The 19,857-nt window shown below is 40.3% G+C and overlaps 1 protein-coding gene across 9 annotated transcripts in view; it reads right to left on the bottom strand.

Annotated features, from left to right (window-relative positions):
• The window catches only part of NVL (nuclear VCP like), a 179,037-nt gene that overhangs the window by 76,419 nt on the left and 82,761 nt on the right, over positions 1–19,857 (bottom strand). The window contains exon 23 of one of the 9 annotated variants that reach the window (XM_070768024.1): positions 12,351–12,672. The exons of the other annotated variants lie outside the window; for them this stretch is intronic. Within the exon in view, the coding sequence (XP_070624125.1) occupies positions 12,628–12,672 (45 nt within the window). The 3' untranslated portion in view covers positions 12,351–12,627. Of the gene's footprint in view, positions 1–12,350; positions 12,673–19,857 lie in introns of those variants that run through there. 9 annotated transcript variants of the gene reach the window in all.

The following is a 19,857-nucleotide window of genomic DNA, read 5'->3' on the forward strand; positions in this document are numbered from 1 at the left end:
TGGGCCATTGTAAATAGGGTTGCTATGAACATTAGGGTGCATGTATCTTTTCAAATCACAGTTTTGTCTGGATATACGCCTAGGAGTGGGACTGCAAGATCATACGGCAACTCCATTGTTAGTTTCTTGAGGAACGTCCATTCTGTTTGCCATAGTGGTTGTACCCTTTATATTTCCAGCAACATAAGAGGGGTCCCCTTTCTTCACATTCTCTGCAGCATTTATTATTTGTAGATTTTTTTCTGATGTAGACTATTTTTAAAGAGAATTGTATTTTATTTGTTACCATATTGTTCCCGCTTTGTATTCTTTCTGGCCAAGATGCACCTGTGATCCTAACTCCCTGACCAGGGATCAAATCCTCCAATGGAAGCTGAAGTCTTAACCACTGACGGCCAGGGCCCTGTAGATTTTTTAATGATGGCCACCGTGTCTGGTGTGAGGTGTTACATCATTGTAGTTTGATTTGCACCTAATAATTACCGATGAGCATCTTTTCATGTGCCTATTGGCCAGCTGTATGTCTTCTTTGGAGAAGTGTCTGTTTAGGTCTTCCGCCCATTTTTTCGTTAGATCGTTTGGGGGTTTTTTTGTTGTTGTTTTGAATTGTATGAGTTGCTTGTATATTTTGGAAATTAAGTTCCTTATCCGTGGCATCATTTGCAAATATTTTCTCCCAATCTGTAGGCTTTTGTTTTAGTGGTTTCCTTTGCTGTGCAACAGCTTATAAGTTTGATAGGTCCCATTTGTTTATTTTTGCTTTTATTTGTATTGACTTGGGAGACAGGCAGATAAGGTATTTTTTAAAAGCCTCAGTTGATTTTTCTGAAATCCAGAATTGAGAAACACCGACAGAGGATTCAAAGGCCTCTTGTAGCATGACAATTCAATAGTCTTGAGAAGGGGGCTGTAAGTAAACTGGAGGTAATGATCTGCAAGATAAAACTCAAATGGTAATGCTGCTAGATGACCTGAGATCCCCGGATGTGGAGAAATAACCATTGTTCTCCAGAATTCAATGGGATTTGAAAAGCACAATGCAAACAATGGTTTCTGATGATGCCTAAGGAGGGACTTGAGCATCGTCTAATGTCCCCAGACTTCAACATTTGTCCATTTTCTTACACCTTTTACTCCCAAGGCTGGAGAGTAAGATAGCTGTTTCTCTGCCTACAGCCTGTTGTTGTCACCCAGTCCTGTCCGACTCTTTGCGACCCCATGGACTGCAGCGCGCCAGGCCTCCCTGTCCCTCACCATCTCCCAAAGTTTGCCCACGTTCATGTACATTGCGTCAATGATGCCACCCAGCCATCTCATCCTCTGATGCCCTCTTCTCCTTCTGCCCTCAATCGTTCCCAGCATCAGGGACTTTTCCAATGACTTTTCTGCCTCCAGCCTACCCATTTAAAAATCACTATTTAAAATACACACAGGCAGTATCTCCCTGGTGGTCCAGTGGTTAAGTCTACAAAGCTTCCACTGCAGGCAGTGTGGGATCAACTCCTGGTCCGCAGGTTCCAGCTCTGATTGGGGAATTAAGATCCTGCATGGCACGTGGCACAGCCAACAATAAATGTATGTATGCATTATATAAAACTAACACGTGGCATTTATGTATGTATATGAATTAAATGATAGGCTGTCTCAGACTTCCTTCACAATTATTCAGGGTGGGGATAGCAAGGGAAAGAACAGATGAAAAGATTAAGCATGAGGTGATCACTGGTGAAGCTGGGTGATGAGGCACATGGGAATCATTCTATTTAGTTGAACCATGTGGCACTGGTAAATTTGATCCTTTTAACTTATAAAAATGACCATTTCATTTGGTATAACTTAATGATTTTTTTATACATGTATTTGAATATTTCCATGGTGAACAGTGAAATCACACACTCAGCTATATCCTCATTCCTCTCGTTTCTACCTTTGTGCTTACATTTTGCAGTTTAGAGCTTGACCAATAGTTAACTCCTGAAAAGGACCCTGCTGCTGCTGCTAAGTCACTTCAGTCGTGTTTGACTCTGTGCGACCCCATACACAGCAGCCCACCAGGCTCCCCTGTCTCTAGGATTCTCCAGGCAAGAACACTGGAGTGGGTTGCCATTTCCCTCTCCAATGCATGAAAGTGAAAAGTGAAAGTGAAGTCGCTCAGTTGTGTCTGACTCCTAGCGACCCCATGGACTGCAGCCTACCAGGCTCCTCCATCCATGGGGTTTTCCAGGCCAGAGTACTGGAGTGGGGTGCCATTGCCTTCTCCAAAAAGGACCCTATACAGTCACTATACAGACAGAGTATCTGAAGAACTATGGATGGAGGTTCGTACCATTGTACAGGAGGTGGTGACTAAAACCATCCCCAAGAAAAAGAAATGCAAGAAGGCAAAGTGGTTGCCTGAGGAGGCCCTAAAAATAGCTGAGAAAAGAAGAGAAGAGAGGCAAAGGAGGAAGGGAAAGATATACCCATCTGAATGCAGAGTTCCAGAGAATAGCAAGAAGAGATCCTCTTAACTGAACAATGCAAAGAAACAGAGGAAAACAACAAACTGGGAAAGACTAGAGATCTCTTCAAGAAAATCAGAGATACCAAGGGTATATTTCACGCAAAGATCGGCACAATAAAGGACAGAAACAGCAAGGACCTAACAGAAGCAGAAGAGATTAAGAAAGGTGGCAAGAATACACAGAACTGTACAAAAAAGTCCTTTAATGACCCAGATAACCATGATGGTGTGGTCACTCACCTAGAACCAAATATTCTGGAGTGAGAAGTCAAGTGAGCCTTAGGAAGCATCACTACAAACAAAGCTAGTGGAGGTGATGGAATTCCACAAGATGATGCTGTGAAAGTGCTGCACTCAATATGCCAGCAAATTTGGAAAACTCAACAGTGGCCAAAGGACTGGAAAAGGTGTTTTCATTCCAGTCCCAAAGAAAGGCAATGCCAAAGAATGTCCAAATTACCGTATGACTGCACTCATTTCACATGCTAGCGAGATTATGCTCAAAATCCTTCAAGCTAGGTTTCAGCAGTATGTGAACTGAGAAGTTCCAGATGTCCAAGCTGGTTTTAGAAAAGGCAGAGGAACCAGAGATCAAATTGCCAACATCTGTTGGATCATAGAAAAAGCAAGGGAATTCCAAAAAACATCTACTTCTGTTTCACTGACTATGCTAAAGCCTTTAACTCTGTGGATCACAACAAACTATGGAAAATTCTTTAAAAGATGGGAATACCAGATCACCTTACCTGTCTCCTGAGAAACCTGTATGCAGGACAAAAAGCAACAGTTAAAACAAGACATAGAACAACCGACTGGTTCCAAATTGGGAAAGCAGTACATCAAGGCTGTATATTGTCACTCTGCTTATTTAACTTCTATGCAGAGTCCATCATGCAAAATGCCAATGCTGGGCTGCATGAATCACAAGCTAGAATCAAGATTACTGCGAGAAATATCAACAACCTCAAATATGCAGATGATGCCACTTTAATGGCAGAAGGTGAAAAGGAACTAAAGAGCCTCTTAATGAAGGTGAAAGAGAAAAGTGAAAAAGCTGGCATAAAACTCAACATTCAGAAAACTAAGATCATGGCATCCAGTCCCATCACTTCATGGCAAATAGATGGGGAAAAAGTGGAACAGTGACAGGTTTCATTTTTTGGGGTTTCAAAGTCACTGCAGATTGTGACTAGAGCCATGAAATTGAAAGACGTTTGCTCCTTGGAAGAAAAGCTATGACCAACCTAGACAGCGTATTAAAAAGCAGAGCCATTACTTTGCCAACAAAGGTCCATATAGTCACAGCTATGGTTTTTCCAGTAGTCATGTATGGATGTGAGAGTTGGATCATAAGGATGGTTGAGCACCAAAGAACTGATGCCTTTGAACTGTGATGGTGGAGAAGACGCTTGAAAGTCACTTGGACTGCAGAGATCAACCCAGTCAATCCTAAAGGAATTCTACCCTGAGTATTCATTGGGAGGACTGAGGCTGAAGCTGCAGCTCCAATGCTTTGGCCACTTTATGTGAAGAGCCGACTCACTAGAAAAGACCCTGATGCTGGGAAAGACTGAGGGCAAGAGGAGGAGAAGGGGGTGACAGAGGATGAGATGGTTGGATGGCATCACTGATGCAGTGGACATGAATATGAGCACACTCAGGGAGACTGCAGAGGACAAGGAAGAATGGCATGCTGCAGTTCATGGAGTCACAAAGAGTCAGACATGACATAGCAACTGAACAACAAATGGTCACTTCCAAGCTTGTCTGCTACAATCTTATGAGTTTTCTGGGTGGCAAGAGTGTACAGTTTCTGATATTAGTTGCTTGAGTTCAAAGGAAAAAAAAAGTTATTCACTATTTAATAAAGAATATTATTACTACAACTCACACTAGTTAATGACACAGAAGTCCATTTTCTGCCCCCCAAAGCCAGTAAGATGTAGGAGAAGGGCAAAGACTTTAAAGGTAAGACACTCTCGAGTTTGATTTTTCCAGATAATAATTTATTAGCTGAGAACCAAGATAAGTTGTTCAACCTCTCTGAGCCTCGTGCTAATTTGCTGCAGTTGTGTTTGATTTTTTGTGACCCTATGGACCGTAGCCCGCCAGGCTCCTCTGTCCATGGGATTCTCCAGGCAAGAATACTGGAGTGAGTTGCTGTGCCCTTCTCCAGGGATCTTCCCAACCCAGGGATCAAATCCATGTCTCTTATGTCTCCTGCATTGGCAGGAGGGTTATCACTAGTGTCGCCTGGGAAGCCTCTCTGAGCCTCAGTTTTCTCAAATATAAAATGAAGATACTATTTGTCTCAGTTTTAATGTGTCAGTAAAGAAACAGTCTGTAAGTCCATCTTCCTCTTCTTTCCTCATCCCATGCCGCTGGCAATAACAACAAAGCCCGTGATATTTTGTTTATCAAAGCACAAATGCTCCAAACCTCTGCCATGCAAGGTACAAAATTAAAGTGGCACAAATAATTTCATTTTTAATAAGTGACTCTACGTTGGACTACAAACTGAGTTTGACAATAAAGTGTCAAGAGAATCTGTTGCTCCAACATCCAAGTTCTAAGTGAGCTGAGAATAATGGAGGCAAATGAATAAAAAAGCAAAAGCAGATATGAAATAGATGTTCCAAAAGTGCTGAATTAATTAATTTGCTTGTTGTTTAGTTGCCAAGTCTGACTCTTTTGTGACCCCATGGACTGTAACCCACCAGGCTCACCCATCCATAGCATTTCCCAGGCAAAATGACCGGAGTGGGTTGCATCTCCTTCTCCAGGGGATCTTCCCAAGCTAGGGATCAAACTCACATCTCCTGCTTGGCAGGTGGATTTTTTACCACTGACCCACCCAGAGAACCCAGACTTTCTTATACATATACTGCAAAACAGCGATTCTCAGGTCCCTGAATTAAGCTACTTCTGCCACCTGGTATTTCCACTTTTAACAGCCTCAGTTTCTGTGAAACTCATTTAGCTTTCTGTAATATTAGTTTTGAGAAAGTTCAAGCTAGAAAAACTTCCTGGAGTCTGTAAAGAAGACCCATTGTTCATTTATCAGGCTCACTCAGTCACAGAGTAGGAGAGCAGATTTTCCTGTCTGTGTAAAGGTAATTAGCATTTGTAATAAACAGCAGTTGTAATAAATATATATAATCTCTTTTTAAAGCTTTCTGCTTTAGAGAGAGAATACTTATGTAGAGCAAGCTCTTAGAAATAGTTTCTTTTGAATGCCTTGAGCACACCTAGAGGGGTTCCTTAGCCATGGAGGAGTATTGCTAAAAGGACTTCTGACAAGCAATAAGTAAGTGCTAGAGGAGGCCACTGGAGAAGGAAATGCAACCCACTCCAGTGTTCTTGCCTGGAAACTCCCATGGATGGAGGAGCCTGGTAGGCTGCAGTCCATGGGGTCGCAAAGAGTCGGACAGAACTGAGCAACTTCACTTTCACTTTTCACTTTCATGCGTTGGAGAAGGAAATGGCAACCCACTCCAGTGTTCTTGCCTGGAGAATCCCAGGGACAGGGGAGCCTGATGGGCTGCCGTCTATGGGGTCGCACAGAGTCGGACACGACTGAAGCGACTTAGCAGCAGCAGCAGCAGCAGCAGAGGCCACACCTCCAGAACTTTGCTGATTTCTCTTCAGAGAGCCATGAGCCATGAAGTTCCAGTCTGGTAGATTCCTCAGGTGAAAACAACATAAAATCTGCACCAAATCCCCCCACTGTTGACAGTGCTTTGTGCCATTGAGCAAGGGATTGAATTGTGTTGTTAAAAAGCTACTTTGTTCTTATTATGTGTCAAGTGCTGTAATGCAAAAATAAACTAAGGACTCTGCCACTGAGAATCTAGTACTTAAAGCATATAGTCTAGGTCAGAACAGTGAGCAAAAAGCAGAGTGAGGGATTGGGCAAGACTTCTCAATAGGAGTGTTTCAAGCCTGGAAGAGGGTCCTGTGTTTAGGTGGATTTGCCAGGTAATGGGAACCTCGTGAGCCAAGGCCGAGATGTGAAACAATACGGTGTTCTACTGGAATGGCAATGAATCCAGTCAGGGGAGAGGAGGTTGGATGGGTGTCAGAGGTGTACTGCCTGCAAAGGTCCATGCATAACGAGACCAATGAGTTTAGGCCACAGGAGGCCTGAAAAGTGACATAATGAATAAGTATCTTCTGACGGCAATCCTGGTTTTAGTTAGAGTTTGGAATAGGACATTAATTAGGTCAAAGTAAACATATGAAGGCTGATTACAGCTTGAACTAGGTCAGTGTCCGTGAGAATAAATAATGAATGACTGATCACTGATAAGTAGTACTCAAGATGACTTTCACCCTTCTGGCTTGGGTGGTGAGGACTGTGGGAGGCAGAGAAAGTGTTTCAGTGCAGAGGTAGGGCACAAAAGCAGAGGAAGGAACTGTTGAGTTTCTCCATCTTGAGGCTTACTGCAGTCTTGGAAAATAGAACATCCTTGTCTATGATGTAATGTGGACTGTTCACCTGCACACCTAGGAAAGAGGTCTTTGGAACAAACTTTGCCAAGTTCCTCCTGCTCTCCTCTTAGGGGCAAAGCTTGCCTGGAAGTGGGACCAGACTGCATGGCCAACATGCCCTCTAAAGAAACATTCCAGACAACCTTGATGGCTACAGACATCCTTGAAGCTCACATTCTCCCAAGTGGAGAGAGAGACATTAGAACTGGGGTAATTTAAACAACCAAATTCCACCCCACTCACCTCTTTAACCTTTCTTAACTCTAACCAGCTGAAAGGACAGTATGAGCAACATGCCTGGTGTTTTAGGGGGAAAAGAAACATGTGGCTGGCTTTTCTTCAAGTATACTGGGCTCTGTGTGGTTCTTTACCTTTAAATGACCTACATTTTTAATACTGCTACTCCTATCCTTTTAAATTTTTGAAATGTTTATTATAAATAAAATCATATGAAATCATAAATTATAGATAAATCTTCATAAGTTTAAAAAAAAAAACCTTTTTAACTGATGTGAACATACTTACAGAAAAGAGCTATAAGCATATGGAGCAATGAGTCATCACTAACACACGCAGGAAACTGTTATCGGATCCAGGAGGCTATGGCCAGCAACCTAGAGGCCACGCCACTTGGTGCTTCTTCCAGGCACTGCCCTCTAATATTAACCGTAAGCCTGACTTCTAACTTATATTCAGAGTACATCATGAGAAACGCTGGACTGGAAGAAACACAAGCTGGAATCAAGATTGCCGGGAGAAATATCAATAACCTCAGATATGCAGATGACACCACCCTTATGGCAGAAAGTGAAGAGGAACTCAAAAGCCTCTTGATGAAAGTGAAAGTGGAGAGTGAAAAAGTTGGCTTAAAGCTCAACATTCAGAAAACGAAGATCATGGCATCCGGTCCCATCACTTCATGGCAAATAGATGGGGAAACAGTGGAAACAGTGTCAGGCTTTATTTTTCTGGGCTCCAAAATCACTGCAGATGGTGACTGCAGCCATGAAATTAAAAGACACTTACTCCTTGGAAGGAAAGTTATGACCAAACTAGATAGCATATTGAAAAGCAGAGACATTACTTTGCCAACAAAGATTCGTCTAGTCAAGGCTATGGTTTTTCCTGTGGTCATGTATGGATGCGAGAGGTGGATTGTGAAGAAGGCTGAGCGCCGAAGAATTCATGCTTTTGAACTGTGGTGTTGGAGAAGACTCTTGAGAGTCCCTTGGACTGCAAGGAGATCCAACCAGTCCATTCTGAAGGAGATCAGCCCTGGGATTTCTTTGGAAGGAATGATGCTAAAGCTGAAACTCCAGTACTTTGGCCACCTCATGTGAAGAGTTGACTCACTGGAAAATACTGATGCTGGGAGGGATTGGGGGCAGGAGGAGAAGGGGACGACAGAGGATGAGATGGCTGGATGGCATCACTAACTCGATGGACGTGAGTCTCAGTGAACTCTGGGAGTTGGTGATGGACAGGGAGGCCTGGTGTGCTGCGATTCATGGGGTCGCAAAGAGTCGGACACGACTGAGCAACTGATCTGATCTGATCTGACTTCTAATGGCATTGACCAGCTGCCTTTTTGAATTTTATATATTAATACGTAGAATTGCCCAAGATGATTTCAGGACAGGCTTCTTCCACTCAGTATCTGTGAGAATCATCCGTGTGTTGCGTATAGTTCATCATCACTGTGTAGTATTCTAGTGCATGAAGATACCACGTTTACCCGCTCTACTATTGATGGATACTTTGGTTTCCATTTCTGGTCAATTATGAATTTTGCTGCCTTTGTGTATGCATTTCTATTTTGGATATATGTGTTAGAGTGAAACTGTTGGTTATAGGTTATTCACTTGTTCCTTTATCTTTTTTCATATGACACAGTGAGGTTTCTATTACCCAATGAATCAACACTTACAGTTCTCCCACAGAGGGAGACGCTGGGCACAGTGTCTAATTTTGGCAGTCCTGTTGCCTAAGAACATTTAATATTTATTATTAAATGCTTCCTGTGATCCAGGCACTGGGCTGGATGCTAAGGAGACAAGCCTGACAAGATCCCTCCCCTCATGAAACTTAGCAGGAGACCCAAAGTCAGTCAGTCAACTATAACACCTGCATATTTAATTGAATTTGTTGTCCTTATTTTATAAAAAATAAGTTGAAAATTAAAAATGCTGATGCCAGCACAAGCATAGGTCTCATGGAACTAAAGCAATGGAGTTAAGGATAGCATCTGAATGATGTGGGATTCCGTTTTATCCCAAATGTACCTGGCCCCTAGGCTTTGGAACTGAGTGGTGCAAAAATATATCCAAATCCATTCAGTTCTGAGTTCAACAGTGAGAGATAAACAATGACTGAAGATTGTGCCTAACACATAACTAATTTGCTTTCTCACTATTTCAGCTTTTGGAAGTAAGACCCTCTTGTAAACACAACTTTGATGGATGAACAGGAGAATTAGTTTCCCAGACATCAGTCCCTCTCACATCTTGAGGTTTCTACCATCTGTCAGATCATTTATTCTCTTCCTGCATTTCCCTCTCCAGCCTTCAGGACTCAGCTGAGGTGAGGCATCATTTTCTTTGGAGAACTCTCCCTGACCCCGTGATGAACCAGCTGCCTTTCCTCTGGGCTCCTCCTAACAGCATCTACTCTCATCCCTTCACAGCCATTTGCGCGCGGTTTTCCAACTTCCTCCTTGTCTCAACACGCCATTAACTAGGATATTAGACTGGCTGCTCTAAGAGACAAAAATTTAACTGGCTTAAGCAAGATAAAGGTCATACATAAAAGTTCAGGCTAAATGAGCCTTGAGTGGTGAGAAAACTGCCCAACAAGTGCTTAGGGACCTTAAGTTTCTTATGTCTTATGGTTCTGTCACCTTCTAGAATGTCACTATTTATATGGTCAAAGCCAGTCTTCACTTCATCATTCCAGCCTAGGGAAGGGAGAACTAGAATTAAATGGGCAAACAGTGTTTTCTTTTTTAAACCAGGTGTGGTTTCTGAGGACATTTTCCAGAGTCTGCTTATGGGCTAAGATGCATTGAGTTCAAGGCAGATTGCCCCCATTTAATGATAGGTTTGCAGTTCAAGTGTCTTCTTTTTAAGGGTGTGACCAGAACTGAGGTCATCACCAGTGTTAATATTACACTAGACAGAACACAGTCACTCTCCTGGCAGCAAGAACTCTTCCTACTAAAAGGAAGAAGGGAAGAATGTATATTATGGGACAATTGGCTATTTCCGCTATACATATCAAATTAGGCAGTAAGTTCCGAGTTTACCAGTATGTTATCAGTGCGCAGCACAAAGCATTTAATGAGGTTGCTGAATCTTTCACAATGCTAGAACAGAGGATACAACTCCAGATGTTTCCTAACACAGGGCTGGAACTTTTTCTCAAGAGAAAGAAAAGCCAGATGGACAGCTGTGGACCAGAATTCAGCTGTTCCATATACACGCATGTATATACAGCAGGTGACTGTGAAGAAGCTCTTCTTTTTAGTAAAATGAAGATGCTATTCGATCCCTATGGTATGGGGAGTAAGAGTTGGGAGAATTAAAACAATACAACACTGTCCAGCACACAGATGGTGCTTAGAACATGTTATCTTTCCTTCCTTATGGAGAGTGTTGGCAATATTCTCTGTGACATTAGTTGGTTAACCTCCTGCCCAATAACTCCCTGCTGTCCAACGTACATCACAGCTGATTTGCAAAGCTGACAGACAAACGCAGCTTAACCTGTGATGCAGTCAACACTTGGCATTTAGGATAAGCTAAACAACCAGAAAGTTTGGTACTTTAGACTTGTCTAGAAATTGTCAAGAAAATTCAATTGTCAAGACAATCTTCACTATCTCTTATATTATATATACGACATACCAGACTGCGTTTCTCTCTTGATTTGGCTGATACCAAGCCCAATCAAATCTGTTACTCAAATTACATAACTCTTTAAGACCTTGTGGCCTACACTTTTTAGCTTTCATTCTTAATCATCTATGCTGAAGACATGACCCTGATTTGCTTTTTCTTTTGGTGTTCTTCCTCTGGGGTCCTACAGCGCCCTCCTTTTCATGCCCCTCCCTTGGGTATTGTGATACTCTGGTTAGAAGCCTATATTCGGTTGTGAACTCGAAAAAAAAGGACTGTGCCTTACTTACCTGACTTGCTTTGATCTATTACTATTTTCTTCATTTTATCAATCACATTTTTAAAAGTAGCATAAACACTTTTGTAGAGTCAGGTGGAATAGAAAATTTGGAAGGGGAGAAAGTGGGTAACCAAAGCCATCTACACAGTCTCAGAAGACACTGAGCAGCACTGTAAATCAGCAATGAGATATAAGAGGACACAAACCCTTCTGAAATTATCAGCTAGAGACTTGCCAAGAGTGCAGAGAGGCAAATGTGAAGGGGCTCCCGACTGACTGAATCTGGGACGATTCCAACAACATAAAAGAGCACACACTAAAACAACAGCAATACCTCAGTGTGATGAGAGTCACTTTATAGTGTAAGAAGCTTGGCAGAACCCTCTTAAGTGATCAAAGTGAACATCACTAGTAATGGAACAAACCAAGACTGCACCTACCTGACAGGATGCAGTGGGAAGACCATCACTTCATGATATTTATTCCTGCCAAAGAGGTACAAGCTGCATTTAATTATGGGGAAACATCAGACAAACTCACATTGAAGGCATTTTACAAAGTAACTGGCCAATAACCTTCAAAAGTATCAAAAGTTAAGACAGAAGCTGTTCTGGACTTTAAGGAAAATAGCAGGATTTCTCTGGTGGTTCAGTGGTTAAGAATCTGCCTGCCAATGTGGGAGACACAGGTTTGATCCCTGGTTTGGGGAAGATCCCACATGATTCGGGGAAGATCCCACATGCGGCAGGGCAACTAGAGCCTGTGCTCTGCAACAAGAGAAGCGGCTGCCACGAGAAGCCCACACAACAGGGAAGAGTAGCCCCTACTTGCCACAGCTGGAGAAAGCCTGCGTGCAGCAACGAAGACCCAGCGCACCCCCCGCCCCCAAAAGAAAAGCAAGGAGTTGCAACAGCTAATTCCAAACTAGATTCCTTTGTTATAAAGGACTTTATTGGGACAACTGGAGAAACCTGAATGCAGCCTGAGGATTTGGCAGGGAAGTATCACAGCTGACATGGCTGATCTGATGTGGATGGCTGGTTATGTAGGGGACTATCCTGCTGTGCAGGAAATATAAAGTATTTACGGGTAATCAGGCATCAGGTTGGGAAGCACCCCCAGATGGTTTTGGGGGGGGAGTTCTTTTTACTGTAATTACAACTTTTCTGTAGTACAGTCGAGGTTGTTTCAAAATAAACATTTTTATTTTAAAAAGGTTATCTGTTACTTTACTTTGACAATTAATTTTTTTTTTTTCCCCTTAAATAGGAGGTAGGGTGTTTCCATATGAGGTTGTCCAGATGGGAAGAATCTTCAGCTTTGACTTGGCCTCATTAATTTGAGGATAAAACGCTTATGTGAGACCACATGTGTCAAGTCGAAAGTGGGCAGCTCAGAGCACGTGGGCATCTCTGGCATCTCGAGACACTGGACTCTCGGAAGGCTCGCTGCTGGAGAAGTCACCGGCTGAGGGACCACTGGAGAGCCTCATACATTGCTCGATCCTGAGAGGAGAGGAGAGGACAGAATATGGAGCTAGACACTGAAATGAGCTGAACTGTGTTCCCCAAAATTCAGATGTTGAAGTCCTCACCTCCAGTACCTCAGAGTGTGACTGGATTTGGAAATGAGGGTCTTAAAGCGATTTAAGTTAAAATGAAGTCATTAGGGTGGGCTTTAGTTACCCACTATGATCTGGTGTCCTCGTAAGAGGAGGAGTAAGACACAGACATGCACAGAGGGAAGACTATGTGAAGACTAAGGCACAGAAGACCACGTAAAGATTAATTTAAAAAATTCTATATATTTATTTCAGTGATTTTTTTCAAGTACCTCTCTCTTCTTTTTTTTTGGTCGCATTATGCAACTTGCCGGATCTTAAGTTTCCTGTCTGGGGACTGAACCTGGGCCCATGGCAGTGAAAACATCATTTTGTAACCCTTGGACCAACTCCTGGCAAGTAGCTCTCAAACAGTGTCAACAGTGAATGTAAAACAGATATTAGTGAAATGCTGAATTAACTCTGAAGTAGGATAAGAGGGCCTTGGTATTTCAATTCACTGCTAAATAATAAAGGTGTAGTAAAGACATTCAATCTTAAGGGAGATCAACCCTGAATATTCACTGGAAGGACTGATGCTGGAATTCCAAACAACTCGCTGGAAAAGTCCCTGATGTTGGGTAAGATTGAGGGCAGAAGGAGTAGAGGGCATCAGAGGATGAGATGGCTAGACAGCATCACCAATGCAATGAACATGAACTTGGGCAAACTTTGGAAGGTGGTGAGGGTCAGGGAAGCCTGGCGTGCTACAGTCTATGGGGTCACAAAGAGTCAAACAGGACTGAACAACAACAACAAACATTTTAAGCATGCTGTGTTTACAGCCAGATTAAAGTGATTCCCTTTTTAATAATAATGTTTTAAATTATAAAACATTTATTGTAGAAATATTAGAAAGTACAGATCAGCAGAAAAAATTAAAAAGTAATCCTTAATTTTCAGAAATAACTATCACTACTACTTTGGTCCTCAAGGTCTTTTAAATTATTATTTTTTTAGTATTTAAGTTTTTAAATTAGGTAATACATTTACATGGTTCAAAATTCAAATAAGATGAAAGGTTCATTTTCAAACTTCTGTCCTCCAGTCACCCAGTTTCTCTCCCCACAACCATCATTAGTTTCATAAGGGCCAGTTATGATGCCAAACAAGGAAAGCTGTCTCTCTACCTTAACTGTTGTGCCTTAATTTTTTAAAAGATCTCACAAAGTAATAATCAGCTTGGTCATTTATTTATTATTTATTCAAAATTCATACTATGCCTATCTCCAAAAGAGAAGTGATAGCTTATGATTCACTAGGGTAGTTTTCAGAAATTAAATATTTCAAAGTTTTAAGGTTTATGACCATCACAAGTATTAAAGAGAATATACTGGAATCAAGTAGTATCACTGGGACACACACCTAGCCTTCCTGTGGATGTTCTTCAGAGGATAAAGAAAATTATACAGTGTGTGGAACCACTGGTTCAGATATGTGAGTAATAAAATCAGTCACATTGCCATTGTCACACTGTGCTGATACCTTCTAAGCAAAAGTTACTTGCAAACTATTTTCTAACACTGAAGGAATTTGAGTGATCAGGTTAATACGTATTCTATGTACACATCTATGGTAGTGTTTACAACTCTTTAATTGCTCAAAATGGTTCCTAACTCAGGTCTTATGCAAATTTATACCTTGTGAGTCTAGCACAAAGCCTGGCATGTGTATGGCAGGTACATGATACATGTATGTTTCTGGATGGATGAAAGGATGGGCTCCTAGGCAACTCAATACACAGCTAGAGGCAAGAGCAACTCTACTTGGGAAGTTTTTCTCTCTCAATGTGACAGACTTGATCAAGCAAATGGATGAATGATATAATCCTGAGTGTGAAGAAGAGAATCAAGTGTGACAGCCAGTGGGTGTGAAAAACACTAGACCAATGAATTAATAAAACAGGAGGGTTTCTATGGTATGGTTTTAATAGAGGAGGAAGGAAAAAAATACCTAATTTATGTTTGAGTGAGGTTTCCTTCCTGACAGTTGAACAATGTCATTGTAGGCAGAGGGAAAAGCCTACATTTGAGATAATACATAGATGGGAAAACAATTTCAAGGTCTCAACATTTACTGATGTTAACCCAGGCTCAGGTTTCTGGTGAGCAGTTATTTCTGAAAAAAACCAAACCAACAAAGTAAGTTATGCTTTGTAAGTCTGTGAAGTGACACATATTGGACAATAGTTTCATTCAGGGAAGAAAGTAACAGATGACTAAGAAGAAACTGGCAAAAAGAGTACAATCGTCTAAGTTGGGGTATCTGGCGTAATGAATTGCCCATCTATTCAGTCTTCTTAGGATCACAATAGGACGTGGCCTCTCATGAGAAACTAGGACTGGGCAGGGATCTTCAGATGGAGCCTGACAGTTTGGTAGCAATGAAGTAGGAATGAATGAGGAATACAGGCGGAGTCTCAGAAGGAATGTTTGCAAACTGTGTTCCCCTCTCACCCTCAGCTGGTTATGAGGATTCATTCGGTCAGATGACAAGTTTCTGCATCTGGCCTCTAAACCAGACCCTACTATCATGTTGCCAATTGCTGGACACCAAATCCACTTCACACGCTGTTGTTTTCCAACCTCAAACTAAAAACCATGTGGCACCAGGGAGCCGACTGCCTCAAGGAAAGAGAAGGCACCAGCTAGCAGGGCAGATTTACCTAGCCTGAGAACAGGCTGGACATTTCTGAACTATACGGACCAGCTCTGTGGACCTTGGCACAGAATGTGCACACCGTTCTTTCATTTTTCTTTTTCCTTTTTCGACATCTCCCAATCATTTATTTAATGTTAACTCACTTCAAAGCAACTGCTATCTCTGTAAGTATGTCTGAAAGGTTAAAATGTAAAATGTAATTAAATGTTCCTTTTGTGTTTAACAAGCCTAGTAGATTTTCTTTTAGTGTGAAAGACGTAAGTTCGCCTTATCTATAGCTTTTTATCCTAGGGCCTGAAGTCATGATCTTTAGAAAACTATGCTACCGCTTACATTCCACCTTGCCAGAGTATCTAACTTTTGAGCTAATCATAGTGATTAGTTTTGCCATGGGCTCTAACCTGAGCTGGACCAATCACAGGTTCCCTGAAACTCTCCTGTTGGAGCTATCAGGAAATTCTCTTGCTATGGGGGTTAATAAACAAGTAGCCTGTATGTCTGGGCCTGCAGGCAGCCTTCTCCCCCAAGAAACAAAGCAATGAAGTTTTTGGATCCAGCATGCCTGAAGCCAGCAGTACTCTCAACTTCCTTATATGTGGAATGGATTCCTCTTTATTCCCACTTAGAGAGTTGGGTTTCTGTCATTTACAACTAAAGGAACCCTAATATTAAAAGTAGAAAGAGGTGGGTTACAAATGAGCCACTCAATCCTACGTTCAGAATTGTATCAACAAATGCCACACCTGTCTTTTGGTTTGATTTTTCAAATGGATTCTGTTTGACTATCCAACTCCTCTAATTTCAACTGAATTCTCCTAAATCAAAAGAAGGCTTCTCAAAAATAGAGTGGTCATACGATCCAGCAATCCCACTCCTGGGCACCCTTCTGGAAGAATGAGATAACGTCCATTTGCAGCAACATGCACAGACTGAGATTATCATACTAAGTGAATTAAGTCAGACAAAGAGAAAAATACCACATGAAATTACTTATACGTAGAATCTAAACAGGACACAAACGAATTTATTTACAAAACAGACTCACAGACAAATAAAACAAACTTATGGCTACCAAAGGGGAAAGGGGCTGGGGAAGAGACAAATTAGGAGTTCATGATTAGCAGATACAAACTACTATATATAAAAGAGATAGCAAATTCCACAGAGGTCCAATAGATAGGGCTCCATGCTTTCACTGCCAGGGGCCTGGGGTTCAATTCCTGGCTGGGGAACTAAGATCCTGCAAGCGTCATAGCTCGGCCAGAATAAATAAGCAAAGTAGATAAAGAAGACCCTACTGAATAGCAACAGGTAAGTATATTTAATATCTTAAAATAATAATGAAAATATGAAAAGTATATATATACACACACATATATAATATACATAAATATATATCTGATTCAACTTTGCTGTACACCAGAAACTAACACAACATTGTAAATCAACTATACTTCAACTAAGAACAATTTAAGGAAGGAAGATGTTCTCTGGCACAGCTGTGGACTGTGAAGGATGAGAATCAGAAAGCAGAGACTGAGTGCCCGCCCCCCACCAAACGTAACATCCACTGGTTTCAAATCTACCAGCAGAGTTTCAGAACAGGTAACAAAATAAAGATTTACTCCTTAATTATCACAAATGCAAGGATGAAAATGTGGCCCAATTTAAGGATAGGTCAAGCAAGCAATTTTCAAACCCTGCATGACATTTTTATAGCCAACTCTAATACAATTACTTAATTGTAACTGCAAAATATAAATGTAACTCTTAAACGTAAAAACATTAAACATGGAAGCTTTTCAAAATTAGAGCAGGCAAATACAAACAAGATGGTTTCATTTTTTTAGTCTAGAAAACCGAAGTAATTTTTTTAGAGGTAAAGAAGGTAAAAGAGTGACAAATGAAGAGCTATCCCAGGTCAATACACAAAGACCAAGTGAACCTCCATATACTAGGAGCAATCCCTGGTCAATACACAAAGACCAAGTGAACCTCCATATACTAGGAGCAATCCCAGGTCAATACACAAAGACCAAGTGAACCTCCATATATTAGGAGCAATCCCAGGTCAATATATAAAGACCAAATGAACCTCTATATACTAGTAGCAATTAGAGAACAATATTTTAAAAAACATTATAAAAATAAAAAACCATACATTAATCAATTTGATGAAAAATGTACATCCTGAAAAATCTGCATCCTGAAAATGCACAACGTTACTGGGAGAGATCAAATGGCTCTAATAAGTGAATTTTTAAAAAATGAATAAATTTATATAAAAGAAATAAAATGACCTAAATTAATGAACAGATATACTAAGTTCACTGACTGAAAAACTCAGTATTTTTAATACTCTCCCAACTGATCTACAGATTCAATGCAAATCCATTCAAAATCCCAGAAAGTTTGTTTTGCAGAAATTGATACACTGACTGCAAATTTTATATGGGAAAGCAAAGAGACTAAGATAGATAAAACAATTTTTGGGGGAAAAAAGAACAAATCTGAATGACTTACACTAGCTGTCTTCAAGATTAACATATCTAATCTGTAATAATCAAGGGGACTTCCCCAAAAGTGATTAAGAACCTAAATTTCCACTGTAGGGAGCACAGGTTTGATCCCTGGTTGGGGAGCTAAGATCCCACATTCTGTGGCCAGAAAATAAATAAAAATTAAAAATTGATGTAAAACAATCAACAGAGTGGCAAAACATATACATGACATAAAATGGATATAAAGATCAGTGGAACAGAAAAAAGAGTGAATAAATAAATTCATGCATATATGATCAATTGGTTTTCAAAAAGAGTGCACGATAATTCAATGAAAGTAAAGTATTTTCAACCAACAAGACCACAGTAACTAGATAGATGCATGGAAAAAAATAATCATGACTTTTCTATCTAACTTTAAATTAAAAAAAATTAGTTTGTAATGGATCATAGTTCTAAATGTAAAACATAAAACTATAAAACTACTAGAGAAAAGCAAAGGAGAAAATTTTCATAAACTTAGGATAATCAAGATTTCTTATGACAGAAAAACACAAATCATTTAAAAAAAAATGGATTTCATACAAATTAAAAACTCCTGTTCTTCAAAAGATGCCTTTAGAAAATTGAAAAAACAAAACCAAAAACCAAAAACCAAATTAGGACAAAATATCCTCAATATGCACATCTGTATTACTCAGCCATAAAAAAGAACAAAATAACATCATTTGCAGCAACATGGATGAACCTAGAGATTATTATAGTAGGTAAAGTAGGTTAGAAAAAGGACAAATATGATACTGCTTATATGTGGAACCTAAAAATAAAAAAAAAGGTACGAATGAACTTCTATTTATAAAACAGAAACACAGTCACAGATATAGAAAACAAACTTATGGTTACCAAGGGGGGAAGAGGGAGGGATGGATAAATTTGGAGATTGGGACTGACATAACACATGCTACTATATACAAAATAGATCACTAATAAGGACCTACTGCACAGCACAGAGAACTCTATACTCAGTGTTCTGTAATGACTTATATGAGGAAAAAAAAATTAAAAAAAAAAAAGAGTGGAGATATATATACATAACTGATTCACTTTGTTGTATAAATCTTGAAACACATTTTAACTATACTCCAAAATAAATCCTACAGATATTTCAGAAAAAAATGTGTATCTCATAAAAGGCTTCAAGCCAAGATAAACTAAGAATCTGCATAACTTAATAATAAGAAAACAACTCAATGTTTTAAGAGCAAAAGGTGAGGATACAAAATAAGATATCCAAATGATCAATAAGCATATGAAAAAATGCTCAACATTTTAGTCATTAGGAAAACAAATTTAGACCACAACAGGATACTATTTCACATCCAGTAGAATGGCTAAAATTAAAAGACTGAAAATACTCAAGTGTTGGTAAGAGTGTGGGCCAACTGGAAAGCTCACAAAATGCAAAACGGTATTACAGTCACTTGGAAAGAAGGTTGGCGGTTTCCTATAAAGTTAAACATACACTTGCCGCAGTTCCAGCAATTCCTCTCCTAGTTATTTACTCAAGAGAAATAAAAACACATGTTCTCGTTCTCTCTCTCTGACACACTATTATCTGAGGAAGCCAAAAACTGGAGAAAACCCAAGTGCCCACCAGCAGGGGAAAGGATACACAAACTGCAGTATATTCATTTAATGGAAAACTACTTAGCAAGAGAATGGATCAAACTAGTGAAAAATAGCAATGTGGATGAGTCTCTGCAACATTACATTGAGCAAAAGAAGCCAGACAAATGAGTATATTGATATGATTCTATTTACATAAAGTTCCCAAACAGGTGAAGTTAGAGCATGATGACAGAAGTCAGATTAGGGGTTACCTGGTACAGCATTTGTAAAGGGACTGACAACTACAAAGGAACACAGGA

Source organism: Bos indicus, chromosome 16 (assembly GCF_029378745.1).
Source record: "Bos indicus isolate NIAB-ARS_2022 breed Sahiwal x Tharparkar chromosome 16, NIAB-ARS_B.indTharparkar_mat_pri_1.0, whole genome shotgun sequence".
In the NCBI taxonomy this organism is placed as follows: domain Eukaryota; kingdom Metazoa; phylum Chordata; class Mammalia; order Artiodactyla; family Bovidae; genus Bos; species Bos indicus.